General features: G+C 34.7%; 1 protein-coding gene across 2 annotated transcripts in view; it reads right to left on the bottom strand.

Annotated features, from left to right (window-relative positions):
• Positions 1–26866, bottom strand: part of antxr2a (ANTXR cell adhesion molecule 2a) — a 79335-nt gene that overhangs the window by 24690 nt on the left and 27779 nt on the right. Inside the window, exons 11-16 of one of the 2 annotated variants that reach the window (XM_058069994.2) lie at positions 21382–21460; positions 21218–21313; positions 11520–11570; positions 11351–11440; positions 6913–7083; positions 6757–6837 (exon numbers count right to left, since the gene is read on the bottom strand). In XM_058069994.2, coding sequence (XP_057925977.2) covers positions 6757–6837; positions 6913–7083; positions 11351–11440; positions 11520–11570; positions 21218–21313; positions 21382–21460 — 568 coding nt within the window. Of the gene's footprint in view, positions 1–6266; positions 6838–6912; positions 7084–11350; positions 11441–11519; positions 11571–21217; positions 21314–21381; positions 21461–26866 lie in introns of those variants that run through there. The other variant, XM_078789421.1, reaches the window with a different exon arrangement.

The raw sequence follows: 26866 nt of genomic DNA, 5'->3' as shown, positions 1-26866 counted from the left end.
CAAAATAAAGTCAAAATATTAAGAGAAAAAAAGTTGGAAAAAAAAGATCATTAACATATTAAAATGTTAATAATAATAAAGTCCAACTGTTATGAGCATAAAGTTATGATTACAAAAATAATCTTTACAAAAAAAACCCTTAGGAATAGATAGATTTTTTTAAACAGCAAAATTGTAAAAAAAAATTTTTATGAGAATGTCAAAATACATATATTTTTTATTTTATATTATTTTTTATATTATTTTTCTTAATATAGAATTTTACAAAAAAATTATGACATAACACTGTGCTATTATAAGGGAAAAAAATAATTTTAGTTGTACAAAGTTTTATATAATACTGAATTAAAAATATAATTGTTTTGTTTTAAGAAACAAAAAAAAGTTGTCAAATTAGACTGGATGAAAATTAGAATATTATAGAAATAAAGTGAAAATATGATGGTAATAAATTTATGATTACCAAAATAAATTTAAAATAGTTGGAAATGAATGAGAATAAAGTCAAAATAAAGACAAAAAATAATAATTTTAAATAATATTTTAGTCATGTGGAGTTGACATATTAAACACAATTTTGTGCAAAAATTGCATAATAAATCACGATATTTCTGATTTTGAATCAATGTCATTTTTGTCTGAATATTGAAAAAAAAAATATTGAATTAAATAAAAAGAAAAAGCCAAAAAAAAACTTGGAAGTTGACCTTGGGTCTCAAAATGGCTTTTATTGATATTATCGAAGTATGGAAAAAATGATGTTGGTGATGAAAAGGAAGGCCTACGCGGTAAGCGACGGCGCTCCTTCTGTCGTATCTACGTACGTACAATTCCTCATCTCCGCTTCGGCACCAACGCGTCATTTACCCCCCCCCCCCCCCGTCCGTCGCCCAGCGTCCTGAACAGATGACAAAACTACGGCGACAGCTTGTCTGCGGATGGAAGATGGGACATATTTTCCGGGAGAGAACAGAAGTCTCGCACGAGGAGCTCGGATCTCGGATCTCAGGCTGCCGTGCGGCGGGATTATGGTCTTAGTTTGAATGTAAACACGCCCGCTAACATACAGCTCCCTTTAACGTCCGCCTGTTTATCAGCCAGCCGCCATCTGCCTCGCGACGACGACGACGACGCCGCTTCTCTTTGCTGGACCAACACCCGTTACCGACGCCGCCCGCCACGCCCGTTACAGTCTGCTTGCACCGGGGCCGAGTGCGGCGGCGATGTTTGTGATGCAGTTGCTGCCCCCTACGGGACCGGAGTACAATGCCTACCTCCCAGAAACGACTTTGTTTAAAAAGAAATGAAAATAATAGAAAAATCTGCAGTCATTTTTCAAAAATAAAGTCAAAATATTAAAAAATATCATTTTACGACTATGGCGTCATAATATTACAAGGAAATTTCTCAAGGAGAGACTCAAAACAACAAAATTGTCTTTTTTTGGAAACTTTCATTGAAAAAAATTGTAAAAAAAAAAAAATTGTAAAAATTTGTATAAAATTTTTATGTTTGCAAAATAAAGTCAAAATATTATTGGGATGCAGTCATATACATTTTTTATATTTCTTTTTTTCTTCACTGTAAAGTGTCTTTGAGAAAAGTGCTATACAAATAAAATTTATTATTAATATTATTATCATAAGAATAACATTTACAGGAAGAAAGCAAATTTTACAACAATAAATTAAAAATATTCCAAGAAAAAAGTCATCACAAAATGAGTAAAAAAAAAAAGTAGCAATTTTCCATTAAAAAAATCTTTATACAATATTGAGGAAATATTATTAGCATAGAGTTGAGATATTCAAGAAAAATAGACTTTTATGAGAAACATGGAAAAGTTTAAATATTAAATATTATTATATTAATATATATTATTATATTAAAATAATAATAATAAAATATAAATAATACAAAAAAATAATAAAATATTAAATATATTTTTAATATTTTTTTAAAAAGTAAAAAAAACGACAATTTGCAAAACAGCTAATTTTACAAGAATAAATTGAAAAATATTACAAGAAAAAAGTAGCAATTTTCCATTTAAAAAATCTTTATATAATATTATGAGGAAATATTGTGCAATTTTATTAGCATAGAGTTGAGATATTCAAGAAAAATAGACTTTTATGAGAAACATGGAAACGTTTAAATATTAAATATTATTATATTAATATATATTCTAATATTAATAAAATATTGAATATTATTAAATATTTTTTAAAGTAAAAAAAAACGACAATTTGAAGAACAGCTAATTTTACAAGAATAAATTGAAAAATATTACAAGAAAAAAGTAGCAATTTTCCATAATTTTTTTTTATATAATATCACGAGGAAATATTGTGCAATTTTATTAGCATAGAGTTGAGATATTCAAGAAAAATAGACTTTTATGAGAAACATGGAAAATTTTAAATATTAAATATTACTATATTAATATATATTCTTATATTAATAATAAAATATTGAATATTATTTTTAAAATGTTAAAAGTAAAAAAAACGACAATTTGAAAAACAGCTAATTTTACAATAATAAATTGAAAAATATTACAAGAAAAAAGTAGCAATTTTCAATTAAAAAATCTTTATATAATATTATGAGGAAATATTGTGCAATTTTATTAGCATAGAGTTGAGATATTCAAGAAAAATAGACTTTTGAGAAACATAGAAAATTTGTAATAATATATATATTTTAAATAAAAAAACGACAAATTGTTAATTTTGGTAAAAATAATTTATAATATAATAATTTATAAAAAATTATAATAATTTAATTTAATTATTATTATATTTAGAAAAAAAGTAAAAAAAATTCACAAATTTTTATTTGTGGTTTGAACACCCCCGGTCTACATGATCACATCCCGCCACACGCAACCCGCCGCCACCACAAATAGATCGCGGTCCTGTGGCAAATGCGGCTGAATAAAAGGTACTAATGTGGAAAATGAGAGTGAACAATTTCCCAGCATGAAAGGATGACTAAATATTCCCCGCACGGAAGTTGTCCAGTGAAAGGACAATTACATAAAGCCAAGAAAAAGGCCACGGCGGCGTGAAAGAAAGATATTGTAGCGTAGAGCGGCGAGGTCCGGCAGCTAATAGCGCTAACCTCCAGCAGCACCCGGCCCACACGTCCCCCTGGTGAGGAACAGATGCGAAGCGAGAGGAACAAATGGAAATCCAACTGGAAGCCCACACACAACCAGAGCAACCAGTCCGCCGCCTGCGCCGTCCGTCGCAGCTCGCCTACTCGCGCACAGCTTCCTGTCGGGCGGCGTGTGCGTGCGTGCGTGAAGAGCAGAGCTTGCTTGCTTTTTGGCCGCCATGTTTGGACGCATCGCACACAGCTGTTTTTTTTTTATTTATTATTTTTTAAATCAAAGCAGGGAGAAGTCTAGGGGAAAAAAGTCAGTTACAGTCTGCTTGCACCGGGGCCGAGTGAGGTAGTGATCTTTGTGATGCAGTTACTGCCCCAGGAAGAATATCATTTAAATAAATTAATTTTAAATAAATTTCAATGAAAATAATTAAAAAAAAAATCTGCAGTCATTTTTCAAGAATAAAGTCAAAATATTGAGAGAAAAAGTCATAATTTTACAACTATGGCGTCATAATATTACAAGGACATTTCTCATTTGTAATATTAGGAGAGACCCAAAATAACAAAATGGAAATGGAAATTTTTTGGGAAACTTTCATTGCAGAAAATTGTAAAAAAAAAAAAAAAAATTAAAAAAATTGTAAAAATTTTAATGTTTGCAAAATAAAGTCAAAATATTATTTGGATGCAGTCATATATATTTTTATTTCTTTATTTTTCACTAAAGTGTCTTTGAGTAGTCTGAAAAGCGCTATACAAGTACAATGTATTATTATTATTATTATTATCATCAGAATAATATTTACAGGAAGAAAGTTGCACACTTGAAAAATAAAAAAACAAATGGAAAAAAAAGTCAAAATATTAAAAGAAAGAAGTTTGATTTCTAATTTTAACATTAAAAAATTACTCATTAAGATGGAATACAAAATATTTTATTTTTTATATATTATATTTATATATTTTTTGTAATATTATAAGAGAGCCAAAACAACAAAATTGTCTTTTTTGGAAACTTGGAACTTTTTTGGAAACTTTCATTGCAGAAAATTGTAAAAAAAATGTAAAATTTGTAAAAATTTTAATGTTTGCAAAATAAAATTTATTATTATTGTTATTATTGCTATTATTATTATTATTACTATTATTATTATTATTATTATTATTATTATTATTATTAGAATAACATTTACAGGAAGAAAGTTGCACACTTGGAAAAAAAATGGATACAATTGTAAATTTTGTAAAAAAAAATGCAAAAAAATGTAAAAAAAAATGTTTTAATTAAAATTAAAAAATTTTAATGTTTGCAAAATAAAGTCAAAATATTATTGGGATGCAGTCATATATATTTTTATTTCTTTTTTCTTCACTGCAAAGTGTCTTTGAGTAGTATGAAAAGCGCTATACAAATCAAATTTATTATTATTTTTAATTATTATTATTATTATTTTTTAAGTATTTTATTATTATTATTATTTAAATCAAAGCAGGGAGAATTCTGGGGGGAAAAAAGTCCCCGCCAAAATAAGGCCAACCTCCATCCATCCATCCATCCATCCGTGCCCCCGTCCCTCCATCCTCCCCTACCTGCTGTCCCCAGTTGACGGGGGCAAAACTTGGCGGCAGATGTTAAGTTGGCTCTGAAGTGCCTCCCCCCCTCCCGGCGCTCACCGACAACGCAGTCAAACCACATTACATGTCTTTATTTGCGCCCGGGGCCACTTCGCCACTGCAGCTGTGTCCACCCCCACTCTACCTTTGGTGTCCAAGGCCCCCGGGCTCTAAACGTGGGGGGGGGGGGACCAAAAAAACATCTCTGCCTCCCTTTTCTGCATGTGCTGGAAATCCAACAGTGGCTTTGGACTGTGTGAGAGTTTGGGCTTGAGGGGGGGTGGGTGTTTGGGGGGGGCGGCCGCCCGTGGGAAAGATGGAGGGCGGCGACCCGTGCCGAACAGATGTCGCTGACAACCTGCTTCCTTACACCTGTACGAGTCCCGGGACCTCGGCGGATGAGGCGCGTTGAAACATTCATGACCCGGGAGGGTTCCTGTCCGCCATCAAAGCCGCCCCACCCCCCCCTCCCCCCACCACCACCTCCATGTCATGTGACATCCACATACACCGTTCCTCACACTTTCAACTTCAGGGACTGGACTCCAATTGTTATTTTATAGCATCAAGTTACAGTAGCGTCAAAGCCAATGTAGTTGGGAACGGATATTTCCCTGAAACTTACCGATGTTCGACTGCTCATAACTAAAGAACGGAAAAAGATAAAAGCAAACTGTTGCTTTCTGATGAAAGATGGGAGTCTAATCTATGCATCCCACAGGATGTCGTTCAGTATGGGGTGTCCAACGTGCGGCACAGGGCCCATTTGCAGCCGGCGGCACATTCGAAAAATATAATCTAACAAAATAAGTTGTCGTTTCTGTCAAGCATAACGGATAAAAGTCTTTGATATTCGGAAAAACTAAGGATAAAGTTATCACCTTACTAGAATAAAGTCAAAATATTATGGGGAAACTTTTTTTTTTTTTTTTTAGAAAATTAGCTTGGAGAATTGAACTTTTGAAAAAAAATATACAAATACATTTATGAAGAAAGTATAGAGTTGAATTATCAAATAATTTTTTAAAAATATTACCAGAAAAATACCAAAAAAAAGTTGTAACTTTTTTCTTTTTTTTTAGAAAATTAGCTGAGGGAATTGAAATTTTGAAAAAAAAAATACAAATACATTTATGAAGAAAGTATAGAATTGAATTATCAAAAAAAAATTGTAAATATTACCAGAAAAATACCAAAATAAAGTTGTCACTTTTTTTTTTTTTTTAGAAAATTAGCTTGGAGAATTGAAATTTTGAAAAAAAAAATATACAAATACATTTATGAAGAAAGTATAGAGTTGAATTATCAATTTTTTTTTAAATATTACCAGAAAAATACCAAAATAAAGTTGTAACTTTTTTCTATTTTTTAGAAAATTAGCTGAGGGAATTGAACTTTTGAAAAAAAAAATACAAATACATTTATGAAGAAAGTATAGAGTTGAATTATCAAATATTTTTTTTTAAATATTACCAGAAAAATACCAAAATAAAGTTGTCACTTTTTTTTTTTTTTTTTAGAAAATTAGTTTGGAGAATTGAAATTTTGGAAAAAAAATATACAAATACATTTATGAAGAAAGTATAGAGTTGAATTATCAAATTTTTTAAAAAATATTACCAGAAAAATACCAAACTAAAGTTGTAACTTTTTTTTTTTTTTTAAGAAAATTTGCTTGGGGAATTGAAATTTTGAATAAAAAAAATACAAATACATTTATGTAAAGTGTCTTTGAGTATTTTGAAAAGCGCTATACAAATAAAATGTATTATTATTATTATTATTATATTATTATAAAGTTAAATTTTTTTTAAGAATAAACTTCTGAGGCAAAATAATACTTTAAATATTAAACACGGGACATATTATGCTAATTTTTCACCCTTTGTATTGAGTTGTGGACTCCTATAGAGCAGCTACACACAATAACCGACACACAAAGCTTTCTAGATCTACCAGAATCTGCACCTATTCCAGCTGTATTTACTTGGATTTCCATACCCTCGGAAGGTTTGTCCAACCTACCTGGTCCGCAGAGGTGGGTCGCATGAGGGACACGCGGTCGTACTGCCGGCGCATCAAAGCCCACAAGGCGTCCAAACGACCCTGAGGGAAGAAGAGCAACCTTCGTTTTTTACGACAAAGCAAAAAAAAAAAGGATTTTCCAAAAGCGGTCCGCACCTTGATGGGCGTGTACCACTTGTTCTCGGCCCGGTGGTAGGTGCGGGGGGGCTTGGAGGCGGGCCGCTTCACCATGGGCTCCTCCACGTCCTCGGGCATGGACACCACCGCGTTCTTGGCTTTCTCCAGGCGGGCCCCTTCTTCCGTGGAGCCCTTCTCGCCCCAGCGCACCTGCACCCATGTTAGCCGGTGAGACGGCATTAAGATGGGGGGGGGGCACATTTACAAAAGGTCATTCAATTACAACCCACTTATTTATTTCTCATTTGGAATTATTATATTTATTTTTTTGTTACATTTATTGAAGTTATTCATTATTGAAACTATTGATTTCATTGTTATTTATTGTATTTAAATATTATTATTATTTTATTATTATTAAATATAATTGTATTTAAATCATTTATAGCATTTGTATTATTTTTATGCTTTTATTGCTTTTTTATTTTTACACTATTATTAAACTCATTTTTATTTTATTTTTTTTATTAAAGTTTTACGTAATTTTCAATTATTTTTTTTTACTTTTATTGAAGTCATTTTACTTTTATTTTTTTTTTCACTTTTACTTAAGTCAGTTATTTATATATATATATATATATTCATTTTAAGTCTCATAGTCACTTTTATCGTTTTATAAATATATTATATATTTTCTTACATTTATATCATATTCATTTTTATTTGTAGATTTTATTGTTATTTATTGTATCATGTATTTATATATTTTTTAATTGTATTTAAATAATTTAAAGTCATTTGTATTATTTTTACGCTTTTATTGCTTTTTTTTAACCTTTTTATTTTATTTTATAGCCATTTTTATTTGTAATATTTTTACACTATTATTCAACAGTTTTATGTAATTTTCATATAACTTTTTACTTTTATTGAAGTAATTTTACTTTTATAATTTTTTGTCACTTTTACTTAAGTCAGTTATATATTTATATATATATATATATATTCATTTGAAGTCTCATAGTCACTTTTATCGTTTTATAAATATATTATATATTTTCTTACATTTATATCATATTTATTTTTATTTGTAGATTTGTATGTGGTTTATTTGTTATTTATTGCATCATGTATTTATATATTTTATAATTGTATTTAAATCATATATAGTAGTGTATTATTTTTATGCTTTTATTGCTTTTTTAATTTTTTAAAATTTTATTTAAGGCCTATTTATTTGTATTATTTTTACACTTTTATTTAACTCATTTTTATTTTTAGAATTGTGAACACTTTTTATTTAATGATTGTTATTATTTGTATTATTTTTATGCTTGGGTCATTTTTATTTTTTTACTTTTATTGAAGTCATTTTACTTTTATAATTTTTTTTCCAACTTTTACTTAAGTCAGTTATTTTTATATATTTTAATGTTTTGATTGTAGTCACTTTTATCCTTTTATAAATATATATTTTCTTTATTTATTTATATTTGACATCTTATTTATTTATTATTATATTATTTATTTATTTACTTTTATTTTTTTATATTTCATAGGCATTTTTATAGTCATTTGTATTAATTTTATGTACACTTTGAAGTCCTTTTTAGTTGTATTTTCTAAGATTTACTAAAGTAAAGCACCAAATTGGTACATTTGGGCACCCAAGAACGAGAATGCTCCGGCGTCTGAAAGAAAACGGAGCCCCGCCGGCTGAAGGTTGGCGTACGAGGCGCAGGTTTCTGGTCCCAAACCGGGTCAGTCGCGTCTGGATCTGCTGTAGGCGGACCCGTGGGTCCCTCCTTCCCAGCAGCGTGAGGACAAAGCGAGTTCTCCAGGAGACAATGGAGCGCTAATCACACTCGCACGAGGGGGGGGGGGTGGTGTGAACGCCGGGTTCAAACGGAACGCATCGCATCTGCTGCGAGGAGGCGCTTTCCGAAGACGAAGAGGTGAGTAATTAGCGCCACCCCTTCCGAGCTGTAGGTGAAGCCGTGACAATCTACAACAGCTTTCCCCCATCATCAAGGAGCCCCCCCCCCCCCCCATCATCGTCCCGTCATGAATAAAAGATCTTCCAACGCCTTCTTGGAGTGACAACGGTGATCAAGCAGCAACACCAAGAAGAGAGAGAAGGTATGGAAGCTCCACGGGAAGAACTACAGAGGTAGGAGCTCCCAGAGGATGCTGGGAAATCCCTGCTATGGATTCATATGAGCTCACAGGAAGTGATGGTAAGGAATGTTGGGGGAGGGGCTACGGAGATGTCAGCTTGACGGCGGCTCAATCCTTCATGGCGGCGATGACGTGACGCGATGGGGACTGGACGGCTAAGGACAGCCTGTCATGTCAGAGTCGTCAACATCGAGACGGACGGACGGACGGACGGGCGGGCGAGCGAATGGTCGGCGAACTCGACAAACTTCTGGCACCGCGGAAAAAGGCCGAGCATCAGCGCTTTGCTTTTGTCTTGACCTGCTTCGAGTTGACACACACATGACGCCAACGCCAAGCCGCCCACACACCGACCCACCTGACCCCACTGGTGGTACGCCACTCGCGTTCAGAGTGGTGTGTTTCGTTGGCGTTCATTGGTTTGGGCAGCACACGGCAACACATCATCGCCATTTATAGTCTTTTTTTATTTTCACACTTATTGCAGTCATATTTAATTTTAGTATATTTTTTATATATTATTATATAATTTTTTATATTTTATATTATATTTATTATATTATGTAATAATTTATATTATAGTGTATATTATATAACATATTTTATATTATATTTTATATATTATTATAATTATAATATATTATTATATTAATTATATTTTCTACATTTTAAAGTCATTTTTATTATTTTAATTCTGAAGAGAAAAGCCCAAAGAGAAAGAATTTTGCTTGTATTTAAGTTATATCCTTTTTGTATTATTTTCAACACTATTTTTACTTTTAATTATTGTAAACACTTTTACCTCATTTCTAGACTATAAAGTCATTTTTATTTTTTTTTTTTTTTTTTACAATTTTAAGACATTTTATTATTTTAATTTTGCTGTTTTTACACTGGTGTTTAAGTTAAGTTATACATATTTTTTTACACTTTTATTTAAGTCATTATTATTTTTTTAATTATTTTCTACACTATTATTTAACACATTTTTACTTTTAATCATTTTAACAACTTTTACGTTATTTCTATTTGTATTTTTTTATATACTATTAAGTCATTTTTATTTATTGTTTTACACTTTTAAGACATTTTTATTATTTTAATTCAGCTATTTTTAAACAGGTATTTAAGTTAATTTATACCTATTTTTTACACTTTTATTTAAGTATTATTATTTTTTTAAATTATTTTCTACACTATTATTTAACACATTTTTACTTTTAACCACTTTTACGTCCTTTTTATGGTTTTTTTTTACACTATTGAATTATTTTTATTTATTGTTTTACACTTACTACATTTTTATTATTTTAATTTAGCTATTTTTACACTGGTATTTAAGTTATATCTATTTTTTACACTTTTATTTAAGTCATTATTATTTTTTTTAATTATTTTCTACACTATTATTTAACACATTTTTACTTTTAACCACTTTTACGTCCTTTTTATGTTTTTTTTTATACTATTAAATTATTTTTATTTATTGTTTTACACTTACTACATTTTTATTATTTTAATTTAGCTATTTTTAAACAGGTATTTAAGTTATATCTATTTTTTACACTTTTATTTAAGTCATTATTATTTTTTTAATTATTTTCTACACTATTATTTAACACATTTTTACTTTTATGCCATTTCTATTTCTGTTATTTTTTATACTTTTAAGTCATTTTTATTCATTTTTTACACTTGTATTAAGTCATGATTATGTTTTTCACTTTATTAATAGAAAAATAAAATTATTATTCATTAAATATTAACTTTATCTTTATTCCTTTATATGTTGATATTTGATTTGCATATTTTATAATTTCACTGAAGTCATTTTTTGTTATTTTGCAGTCACTTTGTTAAACTTTAATTTTATACCTTTCAAAGCTTTTTAATGTAATTTTTATGATTTTTTTTATATTTTTTCCTTCATCCATGTATTCATGTATTACAGTATTTACATTTTATAAGTAGTTTTTTACACTTCCTTTTATATTTACACATTGAAATACTTTTTTATTTATGTATGTAATTTTACTTATATATTTTATACTTTTACTGCATTTAAATCATTTAATAAAAAAACTGAATTTATTACTTTTATAGTCATTTTTAACCATTTGAATAAATGTTTTTTTATATATTTTCTACTTTTATTTAAGTGATGAATAGTAATTGTATTGTATTGTAATTGATGTGTATTTATGCTGGTCAATACTCCAGACTCCAGTAGGGGGTCTGGGGCCCTGATGGGTCCACATGGGTTCATGAAGGGTCCCCATCCCCACGAGCGAGCGCTCACCTCCATGCGCTTGATGCCTCCAGCTCCTCTTCCTCCGTAGTAGGAGGCGTCAACCGTCGGCCATTTCTTCTTGGCCAGCGGCTCGGGCTCCTGAAATGACGGGCGGGGGGGGGTCGAATATTGGCTCGATTTGCTATTCGGCGGAGATATTCACGGCAGCGGTACTCACGGGTGGCGGGGGTCGTGAAGGTGGGGGCGGTGGCGGCGGGTCTTTGATGACCTGGATAAAGAGAGGAGCGTGTCAGCAACGAGTCCATCAGGAGATGTCGGCGAAGGCACGGCGTCGTGACGAGAGGCTGACAGGTGACGGGCGACTGAGTCAAAAATAGGAACCACCCCCCCCCCACACACCCCCCACCCGCTCCTTTGCTGACTACTGATTACAAGGATTGTAAACCAACATCAGCCCCCCCCCCTTGTGCAAATATAAAGGAAAGCTGAAAATCAACTTGTTGACGGGGTGGGGCGGGGGCTGGGGGGGCGTCCCGTTTGGCTCTTAATTAATTGGACGGGGTTCAGTGCTCCCATGCCGCCCCGCTTCCCGCTCCCCCCTACCTCAATCACAAAGTCCTAAGGAGTTAATTAGCTCCAATAAGATGGTGAGAAGGGGGGGGGCGTCCCCCAGGCGGCCATCCAGCCCCAGTCTGAGCGGGAGCAACGTAGGCAGAGTCAGTCACAGACACCGACGTCTTTCCTTTGACGAGGCGTGAGTGGCAGCTCGCCAACAACGCCGTCCCGCTCCCGGACAGGATGCCTCTGCCGGACTTTTATTTTGACGGCGTGCGCATCCGAGCACGCCGGCCGAGTCTGACACTGACATTTGTCACATGTCACACAACCTTTTCCCCGCCGAAACATACGCGGCGTCTCCGAGATCATTCTTTATGCTACACAATTTTTAAAAATAACTTTTATGTCATTTCTATTTTTATTATTTTTTTAGATTATTAAGTCATTTTATTTTATTTTACACTTTTAAGACATTTTTATTATTTAAATTTTGATATTGGAGATTGATTTGCTGTGGTTATTTTTTATAATTTTTATATTAAAAAAATTATATATTTTTTTAATTTTTTAAGAACTTTTAAGTCATTTAAATTTTTATTTTTTAAGACATTTTTATTTCTTTTTTTACACATTTTTATTATTTTAATTTAGATTTTTAACTTTAATTAAATTATATCTATTGTGTATTATTTCCTATGCTATTATTTAACAAATTTTTCATTTTAATCATTTTAAACACTTTTACGCTTTTCGTTTCTATTTTAATTATTTTTATAGTTTTTATATAAAAACTTTTTATGAATTTTTTAAGAACTTTTAAGTCATTTCAATTTTTATTTTTTATTTTTTAAGACATTTTTATTTCTTTTTTTACACATTTTTATTATTTTAATTTTGATATTGAGGAGATTGATTTGCTGTGGCGACCCCTGAAGGGAAAAGCTCAAAAAGAAAGAAGATGAATTTTGCTTCTATTTAACTTATATCCATTTTTTTTTTAATTTTCACTTTTATTAAATTATATCTATTGTGTATTATTTACTATGCTATTATTTAACACATTTTTTATTTTAATCATTTTTAAACACTTTTACGTTTTTCGTTTCTATTTTAATTATTTTTATAATAATAATTTTTTAAGATCTTTTAAGTCATTTCAATTTTTATTTTTTACGACATTTTTATTTATTTTTTTTTTTACACATTTTTATTATTTTAATTTTGATATTGAGGATATTAATTTGCTGTGGCGAGTCCTGACACTTTTACGTCATTTCTAGACTATTAAGTCATTTTTATTTTTATTTTTTTTACACTTTAAACACTTTTTTTTATTATTTTAATTCCACTATTTTTACACTGGTAATTAAGTTCAATGAAACCTATTTTTTACACTTTTATTTAAGTCATTGTTATTGTTTAAATTATTTTTTACACTATTATTTACCACATTTGTACTTTTCATAATTTTAAACACTTTTACGTCATTTCTATTTTTAATATTTTTTACACTATTAAGTCATTTTTAGTTTATTTTTTTACACGTTTAAGACATTTTTTATTATTTTGATTTTGATATTTAATTTTGCTTGTATTTAAGTAATATCCATTTTTTTTATTTTGAACACTATTATTTAACACGTTTGTTTTCCAAAGTGCGTACCGGGGACTATACGCGGCCCACGGCTCTTTCTTATTGGCTGTGGCACATAAAACTAAAAACTGGAAAACTAAAACAGCAAAAATGAAAAAAAAAACGGTTGTCATTTTGCAAGAATGAAGTCAAAATATGAAGAGAAAAAAAAAATGTGCCATCTACGGAAAAGTCCAAACTGAACTCCGAGTTTTCCGCGGCTAATCATGGCGGCCTTTGTGAGACCACGTTTGGCCAAATGAGGATCGGCAGTTTTATCTTTCTGAGCCTGAATATACGGAGGATGAGCTGCAGGTTTTAGAAGCTGAGCCCGCAAGAAGAAGAGATGTTGGGGATATTAGTTTCAACTGGATCCGGATAATCGCCACCCCCCCACCGCCCCCACCACCCAGCCCCCGCCCCGCAGACGGATTGAAAAAGTAGTCTTATTGGACACTTTGGTTGAGTTTAGGCCTGATTGATTTATTTACTGTCTTCCAGCGAGGGGGCGGGGTCCACTCGGGACTGCCAGCCAATCACAGGGCACATATAGACAAACAACCATTCACACTCACATTCATACCTATGGACAATTTGGAGTCGCTAATTAACCTAGCATGTTTTTTGGAATTGGAAGGAAACCAGAGTACGAGCAAACTCCGCCGAGATTCGAACCCAGGTCTTCGCCATCTCCTGACTGTGTGGCTAACATGCTAACATGCTAACCACTTGGCCAAATGCAAAATTTGTAAATAGTTCAAGGTATTATTCATTCATTCATTCATTCAGTCACTGGGGGTGCTGGAGCCTATCCAAGCTGCCTTGGGGTGAGAGGCGGGGTCCACCCGGGACTGGTGGCCAATCAACCAATCACAGGGCACAATTTGGAGAGGACAATTATGTGGGAGGAAACTGGAATCCCCGGAGAAAACTCCACACAGAGATAGCCGAAGGTGGAATTGAACTCGGGTCTCCTCGCTGTGAGGTCTGCACACTAACCACTCGACCACCGTGCAGCCCAAGGTATTATTTTTGTGAATAAATATATTGGTACAGTTCTACTTTTTTTTTTTTTTTTTTTAGTTAGGAACTGATATTTTCCTGAAAGTTACCTATACCTGTTTTTACTGCTGGTTACAAAAAAACGGTAAACTCAACAATGAAACACAGGAGTCAAATCTTAACAAAATATTCGGTGTGCCTCGAAGGAGGAGTCACAGTCATCTAAAAATGGCCGCTAGTGAGGGGTTGTCTTTTGAAAAATGGCCGCTATTGAACGAGTTCAACGCTCCACATTTCCATAATACTACTCAGCAAAAGGGGAAAGGACCTTTTGTCCATAAGTCATCCAAGAAAGCGTGTGGTGGCTGCTTATGCATTTGCTAAATTGCTTTTGCGGAGCGGTGGGGGGGGGGGGGGAGCATATCATAGATCCTAACAGCTGTTTCCCACACCGTAAAACGTCGGGACGCCATCACACGCCGTCGTCATTAGAATGATGAAAAATAATCAATTAGGGTTAATTAATTCCTCTTTGACACGCGGGCGCTTGTAAAGCAAATCCGGGCAACGGCGACCTTTCCATACGCTGCCCAACATCATTCCCACCACACCTTACGCTCGCAGGATTACCCCCCCCCGCCCCGCCAACCCGCTCGCCCAGTAATTACCGAGCAGATTTTCGGGACATATTGTGGGATAAATAGAGCATCGCACAAATGCTCTTTCCCGACTACCTGATGGACAGATGTGTGGAGCGGTACCGACTAAAACCACATGACAACACGGGGGGAGAAGGGACGGGGGCCACGTGGGAACGTCCATGACCTGCACAGGGGTTGGTGGGATAACGTGATAGTCGTCCAAGGGTCTAAGGTCAGACACCGGGATACCGTAGAAGGCTTTCTTGGCCCGATCTTTTCAAAACCATAGGTCACGTGGAAGGTTTGTAGAACTGGTTCCTAACTGGTTTCAGATTTTTTATCAAATTGATCACAGTTTTCAAATTAATCAGGATTAATCACCATTTGTAACTGTGTGTTACCGTTTTTCATGAAGCAAAAGATAAATGACAGAATGCAGTTATATTAACATTAGCATATTAGCATATTAACAAGTTAAGTTGATTAAGTGATTAATCATAGATCAAATTCATTGATGAGTGATGAATAAAATGACTTTGTGCTATTAACGAGCTACTTTGACAGCCTTCAATGATAAATCTTGAATTAGCTTGTTTACATGTTGTTTGCATGTTTACATCCATTTTGTGGAGAACCTGGGCAAGATGGACTTGGACTTGGACTGACCGCACCAGAATTCAATGATGTTGGGACAAAAAAAAACGGGTGCCACCGGAGTCCAGCGCACTTTTATTTTGACAGCGTGACTCATCATTAGCACATCAAGGGGGGGGGGGGGGGAACGCGTCATAAAGTGCATCCAATTCCTACTGATGAAGGAAGTCGTAGCAAAGTTTGACTTTAGCAACTTTTTAGAACAAGAACAGATTTTTTAAATCAAATTAATCACAGTTTTCAAATTAATCAGGATTAATCACCATTTATGTCCAAAAGTGCATCCAATTCCTACTGATGAAGGAAGTCGTAGCAAAGTTTGACTTTAGCAACTTTTAGAACGAGATCAGATTTTTATCAAATTAATCAGTTTTCAAATGAATAAGGATTAATCACCATTTGTAGCTGTGTGTTACCATTTTTCATGAAGCAAAAGATAAATGACAGAATGCAGTTATATTAGCAGATTAGCATTAGCATATTAGCATATTAGCATATTAACAAGTTAAGTTAATTAAGTGATTAATCAATGATCAATGAAGGAAGTCATAGCAAAGTTTGACATTAGCAACTTTTACAACAAGAACAGATTTTTTAAAATCAAATTAATCACAGTTTTCAAATTAATCAGGATTAATCACCATTTATGTCCAAAAGTGCATCCAATTCCTACTGATGAAGGAAGTTGTAGCTAAGTTTGACTTTAGCAACTTTTTAGAACAAGAACAGATTTTTTAAATCAAATTAATCAGTTTTCAAATTAATCAGGATTAATCACCATTTATGTCCAAAAGTGCATCCAATTCCTACTGATGAAGGAAGTCGTAGCAAAGTTTGACTTTGGCAACTTTTAGAACGAGATCAGATTTTTATCAAATTAATCAGTTTTCAAATTAATAAGGATTAATCACCATTTGTAGCTGTGTGTTACCATGTTTCATGAAGCAAAAGATAAATGACAGAATGCAGTTATATTAGCATATTAGCATTAGCATATTAGCATATTAGCACATTAACAAGTTAAGTTAAGTTAACTAGTTAAGTTAAGTTAACTAAGTTAATTAAGTGATTAATCAATGATCAATGAAGGAAGTCATAGCAAAGTTTGACGTTAGCAACTTTTACAACAAGAACAGATTTTTAAAAATCAAATTAATCAGTTTTCAAATTAATCGGGATTAATCACCATTTCTAACTGTGTGTTACCGTTTTTCATGAAGCGAAAGATAAATGACAGAATGCAGTTATATTAGCATTAGCATATTAGCATATTAGCATATTAGCATATTAGCATATTAGCATATTAGCATATTAGCACATTAGCACATTAGCACATTAGCACATTAGCATGAGCACATTAGCACATTAGCATATTAGCATATTAGCATATTAGCATATTAGCATATTAGCATATTAGCATATTAGCATATTAGCATATTAGCATATTAGCAAGTTAAGTTGATTAATTGATTAATCGTAGATCAAATTCATTGGTGAGTGATGAATAAAATGACTTTGTGCTATTAACGAGCTACTTTGACAGCCTTCAATGATAAAAGTTGAATTAGCTTGGGCAAGATGGACTTCCATCGGTCTGAGAGATATCTGTTGGACTCGGACTCGGGATGACCGCACCAGAATTCAAAAACGGATGCCACCAGAGTCCAGCGCACTTTTATTTTGACAGCGTGACTCATGATTAGCACATCAAGGTGGGGGGGGGGACGCGTCCAAAAGTGCATCCAATTTCGCCGGGAATGGTTTGTAATTTGGACGCGGCAGTCATGTGCTTCCAGGCCGCGTTTGCCTTTGATTCGGTCCGAGTGCCGTGCCGTTTTGTGTTTAATTTCCAAATGAACGACAAACAAAGAAATTACCGCTCCACACAGCTTGCGCGACCTCTCGACTGGCGTGGAGCCATGCGAAGAGGGGGGGGGGGTGAACGAGAACGAGCCGGGAAGCGTGGCCTCGTCCCGACCGGCGGATCCTGGCAGACTGGGGGTTTAAATATTAACAAGGCACACATGGCCCTCCTCTTGCGGCGCGTCCCTCGGTGGAAGGCAACAGCAGCTCCCTCCACCAAGACAAACACGGCGGCGGCCAGACATGCTGCAGGGGGTTTACATTTTAATGCCTTTGTTGCTTTTCCAAAATATGCTTCCATCGCATCCTGGACGCCGTCCCTTCAGGTCCACAACGCCAGGTGACGTCTATCATGACCGGGAGGGGGGGGGGGTGGCCGCGGCGGCACCGGTGGAGGGCGCGTTTGCGTTTATCGTAAAAACAACCAAAAAAAAAAAAAAAAAAAGCATGGACACAGGAAAAGACCGCCATCTGTGCCCCCCCCCCGTCCCCGCTCTCTTAGCCCCGCATCATAATCTGTTGTGGATTTTTCTAAAGTGGCTGCGACTGTTTTCCAAAGGGCCCGAGGGCAGAGAGTTTAGTCTTCCACAAAGTCCGAGACGCTCTCACAAAGAACTATTGGCTATGCCAGGCCTGAGACTGGGGGGGGGGGGGGGGGGGTCCCAAAGTGCTTTTTAATTGGCCCGCGGCACATTCTAATTATAATATTATGAAAATGGACAAAATCTGCAGTCATTTTACTAAAATATGGAAAGAAGAAAGTTGTAATATGACAAAAAAAGAACAATAAAGTTGTCATTTTTTGAAAAATGCGCTGTTGACACTGTTGACACTTGCGTGATTATTATTATATTATTATATTATTATATTATTATATTATTATATTATTATATTATTTTATTATTATATTATTATATTATTTTATTATTATATTATTATATTACTATTCCCGTTTCCGTGGTTTCCTCTGGGAAAATAAATGATGGATAGGAATTCAGCTGTTTTTTTTTCTATTATTTTATTTGTGATTATTATTATATTAGTATATACGTATATTTGTACTATATTATTTATAATATTATAATATTACTATATTATTATATTATTATTATTCCCGTTTCCACAGTTTCCTCTGGGAAAATAAACGATGGATAGGAATTCAGCAGAATTTTTTTCAATTACTTTTTTCGTGATTATTATTATATTAGTATTATTATTATTTGTGAATATTTATTAATTTTTGTATATGATATCACAGAATTTCATTTATCCCGGTAAAAATAATAAAAATAATAATATATTTTTTAAAATAAAATAAAATAAAAATATATTGGACTAAAAAATATTGGAAAAAAATATTCAAAAATATTGGAATATTTGAAATACAATATTAGAATTATATAATTATATATTATATAATATAATTATATTATAATACAATATTTGTAATACAAAGCTGGGATTAAATATACAGTATATACAGTTCAGAATATAATGTTAAATATTTTAATACAATATATAATAATAATATAATTATATTATATACTGTAAAAAATATTAAAATATTATTGTTATATATTATACTATAATTTATAATTTTTTCCACTGGTGACGGGCTTAGCAGACGATTTTACGCTTGTAGCCAAAACACAGCAACAACATCAAAGTTGGAGCGTTGGCGGCGGGCGCGGCACATCCAAATCCGACAAAAAGTGCAAACAATCTCCGCGCTTACTATTAATCGCACGGCTCCCCCAGGTAACGCCGCCCCCCCCCCCCAACACAAATAAAAGATTTTGTTCGCTTCCGTGCAATCTGTCGCCCATTAATCGCTGCCATCTTTTTGCCGAGTGACTTTGTGAGATCACACTCACTTCCTGTTTCGGCTTCTTTGCTGGGTGTTGCTAGGTGATGGAAGAGCTGTGGGTGGCGATGGGAGGGGGGTGGGATTTGGGGGGGGGGGCAAATGTGGCTGCTCTGTGGTCTTAACACATTCACAACATGTCACAACGGAAGGCTGATTTTACTTTGAAAATGGGATTATTTGCTCGACTGGTAGCCCCGCCCCCCTGATGTGTGAGCCAATCAGGTCTCTTCCCGATCTGGCCTTCCATTTCTGGTGTTTGTATGACATGTCAGTCAGGTGGGGGTAACGACTGTTGACACTTTTATTTATTATTATATTAGTATATACGTATATTTGTATTATATTATTATATTGATAATAATATATTATATTGATGGATAGGAATTCAGCAGAATTTTTTCAATTATTTTTTGTGATTATATATATATATATTTGTATTATTATTATTATTATTATTATTATTATTATTATTATTATTATTATATTATTATTATTATTATTATATTATTATTTATATATTATATTATTATATCATTATATTATATATTATTATATTATATATATCATATGATATTATTATTCCCGTTTCCACGGTTTCCTCTGGGAAAATAAATGATCGATTGGAATTCAGCAGAATTTTTTTCAATTATTTTTTTCATGATTATTATGATATTATGATATTATGATATTATGATATTATGATATTATGATATTATTATATTATTATATTATTATATTATTATATTATTATATTATTATATTGATGATAGGAATTCAGCAGAATTTTTTCAATTATTTTTTTGTGATTATTATTATTATTATATATATATATATTTGTATTATTATATTATTATTTATATATTATATTATTATATCATTATATTATGATATTATTATTCCCGTTTCCACGGTTTCCTCTGGGAAAATAAATGATGGATTGGAATTCAGCAGAATTTTTTTCAATTATTTTTTTCATGATTATTATGATATTATGATATTATATTATGATATTATGATATTATGACATTTATTATTATATTATTATATTATTATATTATTATATTATTATATTATTATATTATTATATTATTATATTATTATATTATTATATTATTATATTATTATATTATTATATTATTATATTATTATATTATTATATTATTATTATTCCTGTTTTCTCTGGGAAAATAAATGATGGATAGGAATTCAGCTGAATTTTTTTTGCGATTTATTAATTTATTATTTTATAATTTTATAATTTTATAATTTTATTATTTTATTATTTTATTATTTTATTATTTTATTATTTTATTATTTTATTATTTTATTAATTTATTATTTTATTACTTTATTACATTATTACATTATTACATTATTACATTATTACATTATTACATTATTATTCCCGTTTCCACTGTTTCCTCTGGAAAAATAAACGAATAGGATAGGAATTCCGCAGAATTTTTTTCCATAAAAAAAATCAAAAATGTTGTTGATTTCCAGTAAATCACCAGAGCTCCTTGTGTTGGTTTAAGCCTGCGTTGCATATTGTCGCCATAGTTTTGTCGTCCTGCCGCCATCTGTTCCTCCCTCCCAAACTTTGCTACATTTGCCGACAGATGAAGCGGGAAGCCGCCTTGCCAACGAAGGCGCTCGTACGCACGGAAGACGGTCGCTCGCCACGCAGGCAGACTCACCACGGTGCAGCAGAGGGGCCAGAACCACCACGTGAGGGCCAGAGCCACCAGCGCCAGCAGCACCAGGATGGCGATGCCCACCGCCAGGCCGTCCGACTGCGAAGGCACCACCAACATGTCATGGCTGCTGTTTTCCAAAGAAGCGGCGAAGGAAACACACTCACACACGTGGACGCCGTGATGGTGTAGGCGCTGCTGATGAACGACTTGCCGTTGTTCAGGCTGATGAGAACGTCCATGGTCCTGTCAGGAAGCGAAATGGAGAAGAAACCTCTTCATCAGGCCTTCATTATGACACAGGAAACAGAACATTCACTCCACATTGCATGCATGTCTTGTTCAAAGCAGAGGGAAAATATGCCATTCCTAACACCTTCACGAAACACCATTGGAAGTCTCTTAAAGCATCTGGGAAGTGGGGGACTTAGGGGGGTGGGGCGCCCTGTCCCAACAATTAGTGTTCTGTTCGGAATGGAATATGTTCCCTCTGCTATCAAGAAGCCTTCAACATGTCTTGTTCAGAGCAGAGGGAATACGTTCCCCTATCAACAAGCATTCAACATACTAAAATATTCTATTCCACTCTTTTTTCAGGGGGACTTTCACTGTTCAGGGGTCCTGGTCTCTTAGGAATGCAACATGTTCCCTCTGCTGTCAACAAGCATTAAACAGACAAAAATATCCCCTTAGTACCAGAACACCTATTGTTCCGTTAGGAATGGAACTGCAATTCTTCAACAGAGGGAACATATTCCATTCCTGACAAAACACCATTTACTCTGTCAGGAATGGAATATGCTCACAGCGTATAACATATTCCATTCCTGACAAAAAAAAAAACAATTATTCTGTCAGGAATGGAATATGCTCCCTCTGTCATGAACAAGCCTTCAACAGAGGGAACATATTCCATTCCTGACAGAACACCAATTGTTCTCTCAGGAATGGAATATGCTTCCTTTGCCATGAACAAGCCATCAACAGAGGGATCATATTCCATTCCCGACAGAACAGCAATCGTTCTGCAGGAATGGAATATGCTCCCTCTGCTATGAACAAGCCTTCAACAGAGGGAAAATATTCCATTCCCGACAGAACAGCAATCGTTCTGTCAGGAATGGAATATGCTCCCTCTGCGATGAACAAGCCTTCAACAGAGGGAACATATTCCATACCCGACAGAACACCAATCGTTCTGCAGGAATGGAATATGCTGTCTCTGCCATGAACAAGCCTTCAACAGAGGGAAAATATTCCATTCCCGACAGAACAGCAATCGTTCTGTCAGGAATGGAATATGCTCCCTCTGCGATGAACAAGCCTTCAACAGAGGGAACATATTCCATTCCCGAAAGAACACCAATTGTGCCGTCAGGAATGGAATATGCTGTCTCTGCCATTAACAAGCCTTCAACAGAGGGAACATATTCCATTCCCGACAGAACAGCAATCGTTCTGTCAGGAATGAATATGCTCCTTCTGCTATGAGCAAGCCTTCAACAGAGGGAACAAATTCCATTCCCGACAGAACACCAATCGTTCTGTCAGGAATGGAATATGCTCCCTCTGCCATGAACAAGTCTTCAACAGAGGGAACATATTCCATTCCCGAGAGAACACCAATTGTGCCGTCAGGAATGGAATATGCTGTCTCTGCCATTAACAAGCCTTCAACAGAGGGAACATATTCCATTCCCGACAGAACACCAATCGTTCTGTCATATTCCATTCCCGACAGAACACCAATCGTTCCGTCAGGAATGGAATATGCTCCCTCCGTTGAAGGCTTGTTCACGGCCGAGGGAACATATTCCATTCCCGGAAGGACTTCCCCCATAGAAACAAAGACTGAACACAACCGCCAATCATCCATAATAACCTCCCATGAGCCGACGAACGACAGTCGGCCATCAGTGGGCCGAACGGGCGAAGAAGCGCCAACTCGCCCCGGCCGGGAGCGAGGAGGCGGCGTCTGTTGTCATGCCAACCGAATCCCGGAGTACAATGGCAGCCTTTGTTTGTGATGCAACTCGTGAAGGAAAAAGTGAAACGACGGTTTATTAAACGAGACGGCGTGTTGTCGGGTTGTTTTGTTTTGTCCCTCGAGGAACACGACGATGGCGAGAGAGAGCGAGCGAGAGAGCGAGAGCGAGAGAGAGCGAGAGGCGGGCATCAACAAGTTGGGTCAAAGTGCAAAAGTGGCGTTGAAATATTTAGCGAGTACTAAATAAAAGGAAGGCGGGATTTCGATTGAGCGCACGCAGTAATGGACGCCCGGTCTGCTCGCTCATCTGTTCTGATCCACGGGAGGATTGGCGGCCCAGGGCGCCGCCTCGGGCCAAATCCAAAGCAAAGAGACCTTTTCTTGTTATTATTCCGCATGCCGGCTTCGCCGTGCGCCACCGCATGCTCGCAGCTGCACAACACACACACATATACACACACACACACACACACCTTTCTTCTATTCTTTTTTTCTCCCAAGCGGAGGATTTGAGGCGTTTCGGCGGTAGTCCATATCCGGAATTCTCATTAAAGCGGCGGTAATTGGATGGGGCATAATAGACATATGGAAATTGCGGTGCCGTTCATCATTAGTGTTTTAATTGCGCCCATTATGGCGTCAGCGTTTGGCCCTCTAAATAAGTCATAGGAGTTCATGAGGCTTGTTACCGCTCCGCAGGTTAACGTCCTCGCCGCACGCCGCTGACGGCGCCGGTAATGAGCACTTCCTCTCTCTCTCTCTTTCTCTCTCCAAGCCGTCTCTTTTTTTTTTTGTTCGTTTGTGCGCCGGTTGCAACTCCTTTATGCAAATGAGGCAGCAGACACAGGAAGGAAAAGACTGACACGCTGAAATAAATCAAATATTATTATGTATATTTTCTTTAAAATACCATTAAAATACCATCAGAAAAATGATGATAAATGATGATAATAAAAATTATGGTATAAAATGTTATAGTTGTGATGCTGTTATTTGACTAATAAATATGCACACGTTTTTAAATGTCAGCAATTTAGCCAATTTGCATTTTTACCACTAAAAGTATAAATAAAAAGCAACTTAATAAAATATATAGTATATAAAATATCATCATGTAAACAAAAAAATTACGACAATAATAATTATTAATTTTATACTTTAATCAAATGAACAGGAATAAGATTGACATGTACGTATATTATTTATATATATTTATGTAAAAATAAGAATTAGAATTATAAATAAGAATTAGTACCATTACTATCATATAATAAATAATATATAAATATATATATAATATATTTAAAAATTATATATATAATATAGTATATAATATAGGATATACAGTATCATCATGTAAAAAAATACAACAATAATTATTATTATACTTGAATCAAAATAACAGGAATAAGATTGACATGTATTATTATATTATTTGAATATATTTATGTAAAAATTTGAATTATAAAAATTTGTATAAATAAGAATTAGTACCATTACTATCATATAATAAATAATATATGAATATGTAAATATTAAAAATATATATTTAAAAATATATATACAAACTATAGTATATAATATAGTATATACAGTATCATCATGTAAACAAAAAATATAACAACAACAATTATTATTATACTTTAATCAAATTAAATAATAAAGAATAAGATTGACATGTATATTAATTATATATATTTATGTAAAAATAAGAATTAGAATTATAAATGAGAATTAGTACCATTACTATCATATAATAAATAATATATAAAATATAATATATAAAATAACAATAAAATAATTATTGTATAATAACTGTAATATTTGTTCCAAATAATTATTACAATATTACTGTATAATAATAATAACAAAAATAAGTACTAGTAATTATTTTGTCATTCTAATTTCGAATTTGATGTCAAACGTGAGGTGGTCGGGGGGGGGGGGGCTGTTTAAGCCAATTTAAGCTCAATGGCTGACGATGGCGGGCAGGTTATTAATCAGGCGGGATGAAGAGGAGGAAGAGGAGGAGGAAGGCTGCCAAGCGAGTCGCAGTGATGACCCCCCCCCCCCCGCCCGCCTCCGCGCCCCCCGGTATTCTGACACAACCGGACACCCTGAATGCACCGCGTCCCAATCGTAATCAACAAGGACTATGACTGTTCCTTAGCAAAGAACGTAGTATCGTTCAGTTCAAGGTTCCAAGACGTTCTTGGGTCAATCGGCGGCCAAGTTGTATTTTTTCAGAGTAGCCCAGTCGGGAGTTCCAGGGTGGGAATACCGCACACCAGCTGGAAGGACTGAAGAAACAAGTTTACAGAAAGAGACGGGATAAATAATTGAAACAGATCCTCGCCAGGAAGGAACCTGCAGCTGTTCGACGGGTCGAAGGTTGCGTTTGAGCGAATGAGAGGCTAGCGCGTGGACGAGTCGAGGGATCTGTCAAAAAACGACGCACGACTCGCTGGGTGGGACGACGGCGCATCCGTCAAAAAGCCGGGCCTCGGGGTGACGCTAAGCTCCGGTGATGCTCTACATCTGGACCGCCTGACGAGGGGCACGCTAATGGACTTCAAACTTCCCGTAAAAGATGTGAAAAATCAGGAAGGCTGAATAATTCACAGCGGAGCATATGCGAGTCCCGTCGCTCAGCATCCGAGAGTCGTCATTCCACCACTTCCGACGGACGGGAGGAAACTCTGCTGACAGCTGGGATGCTCCTGATGAGACCTTCTTGAATGCTGCAGATGTTGCTAACGTTTCGACTGACTTGGATGCACTCTGGGGCGCAGATGGCAGGAATTCTGGAGTGACTTGGTGTCACGGTAGCATCGAGGTCTGGTTTTAGCTTCTTGGTCCTTAGCTTCCGATTCTTTGGATAGCTTCTAGGTCTGGTTTTAGCTTCTTGGTCCTTAGCTCCCGATTGTTTGGATGGCATCTGGGTCTGGTTTTAGCTTCCGATTGTTTGGATAGCTTCTAGGCCTGGTTTTAGCTTCTTGGTCCTTAGCTTCCGATTGTTTGGATAGCTTCTAGGTCTGGTTTTAGCTTCTTGGTCCTTAGCTTCCAATTCTTTGGATAGTATCTAGGTCTGGTTTTAGCTTCTTGGTCCTTAGCTTCCGATTGTTTGGATAGCTTCTAGGCCTGGTTTTAGCTTCTTGGTCCTTAGCTTCCGATTGTTTGGATAGCATCTAGGTCTGGTTTTAGCTTCTTGGTCCTTAGCTTCCGATTGTTTGGATAGCATCGAGGTCTGGTTTTAGCTTCTTGGTCCTTAGCTTCCGATTTTTGGATAGCATCTGGGTCTGGTTTTAGATTCTTGGTCCTTAGCTTCTGATTGTTTGGATAGAATCTAGGTCTGGTTTTAGCTTCCGATTGTTTGGATAGCTTCTAGGTCTGGTTTTAGCTTCTTGGTCCTTACCTTCCGATTGTTTGGATAGCATCTAGGTCTGGTTTTAGCTTCCGATTGTTTGGATAGCATTTGGTCTGGTTTTAGCTTCTTAGTCCTTCACTTACAATTGTTTTCATAGCATCTGGGTCTGGTTTTAGCTTCCTAGTCCTTAGCTTCTGATAGTTTGGATAGCATCTAGGTCTGGTTTTAGCTTCTTAGTCCTTCGCTTACGATTGTTTGGATAGAATCTAGGTCTGGTTTTAGCTTCCGATTGTTTGGA

This window comes from Doryrhamphus excisus, linkage group LG3 (genome assembly GCF_037039965.1).
Source record: "Doryrhamphus excisus strain RoL-2023G ecotype Guam linkage group LG3, RoL_Dexc_Guam_v1.1, whole genome shotgun sequence".
Taxonomy (NCBI): Eukaryota; Metazoa; Chordata; class Actinopteri; order Syngnathiformes; family Syngnathidae; genus Doryrhamphus; species Doryrhamphus excisus.
The sequence above is the reverse complement of the archived record's forward strand: the minus strand, read 5'-3'. Positions and strand labels throughout refer to the sequence as shown.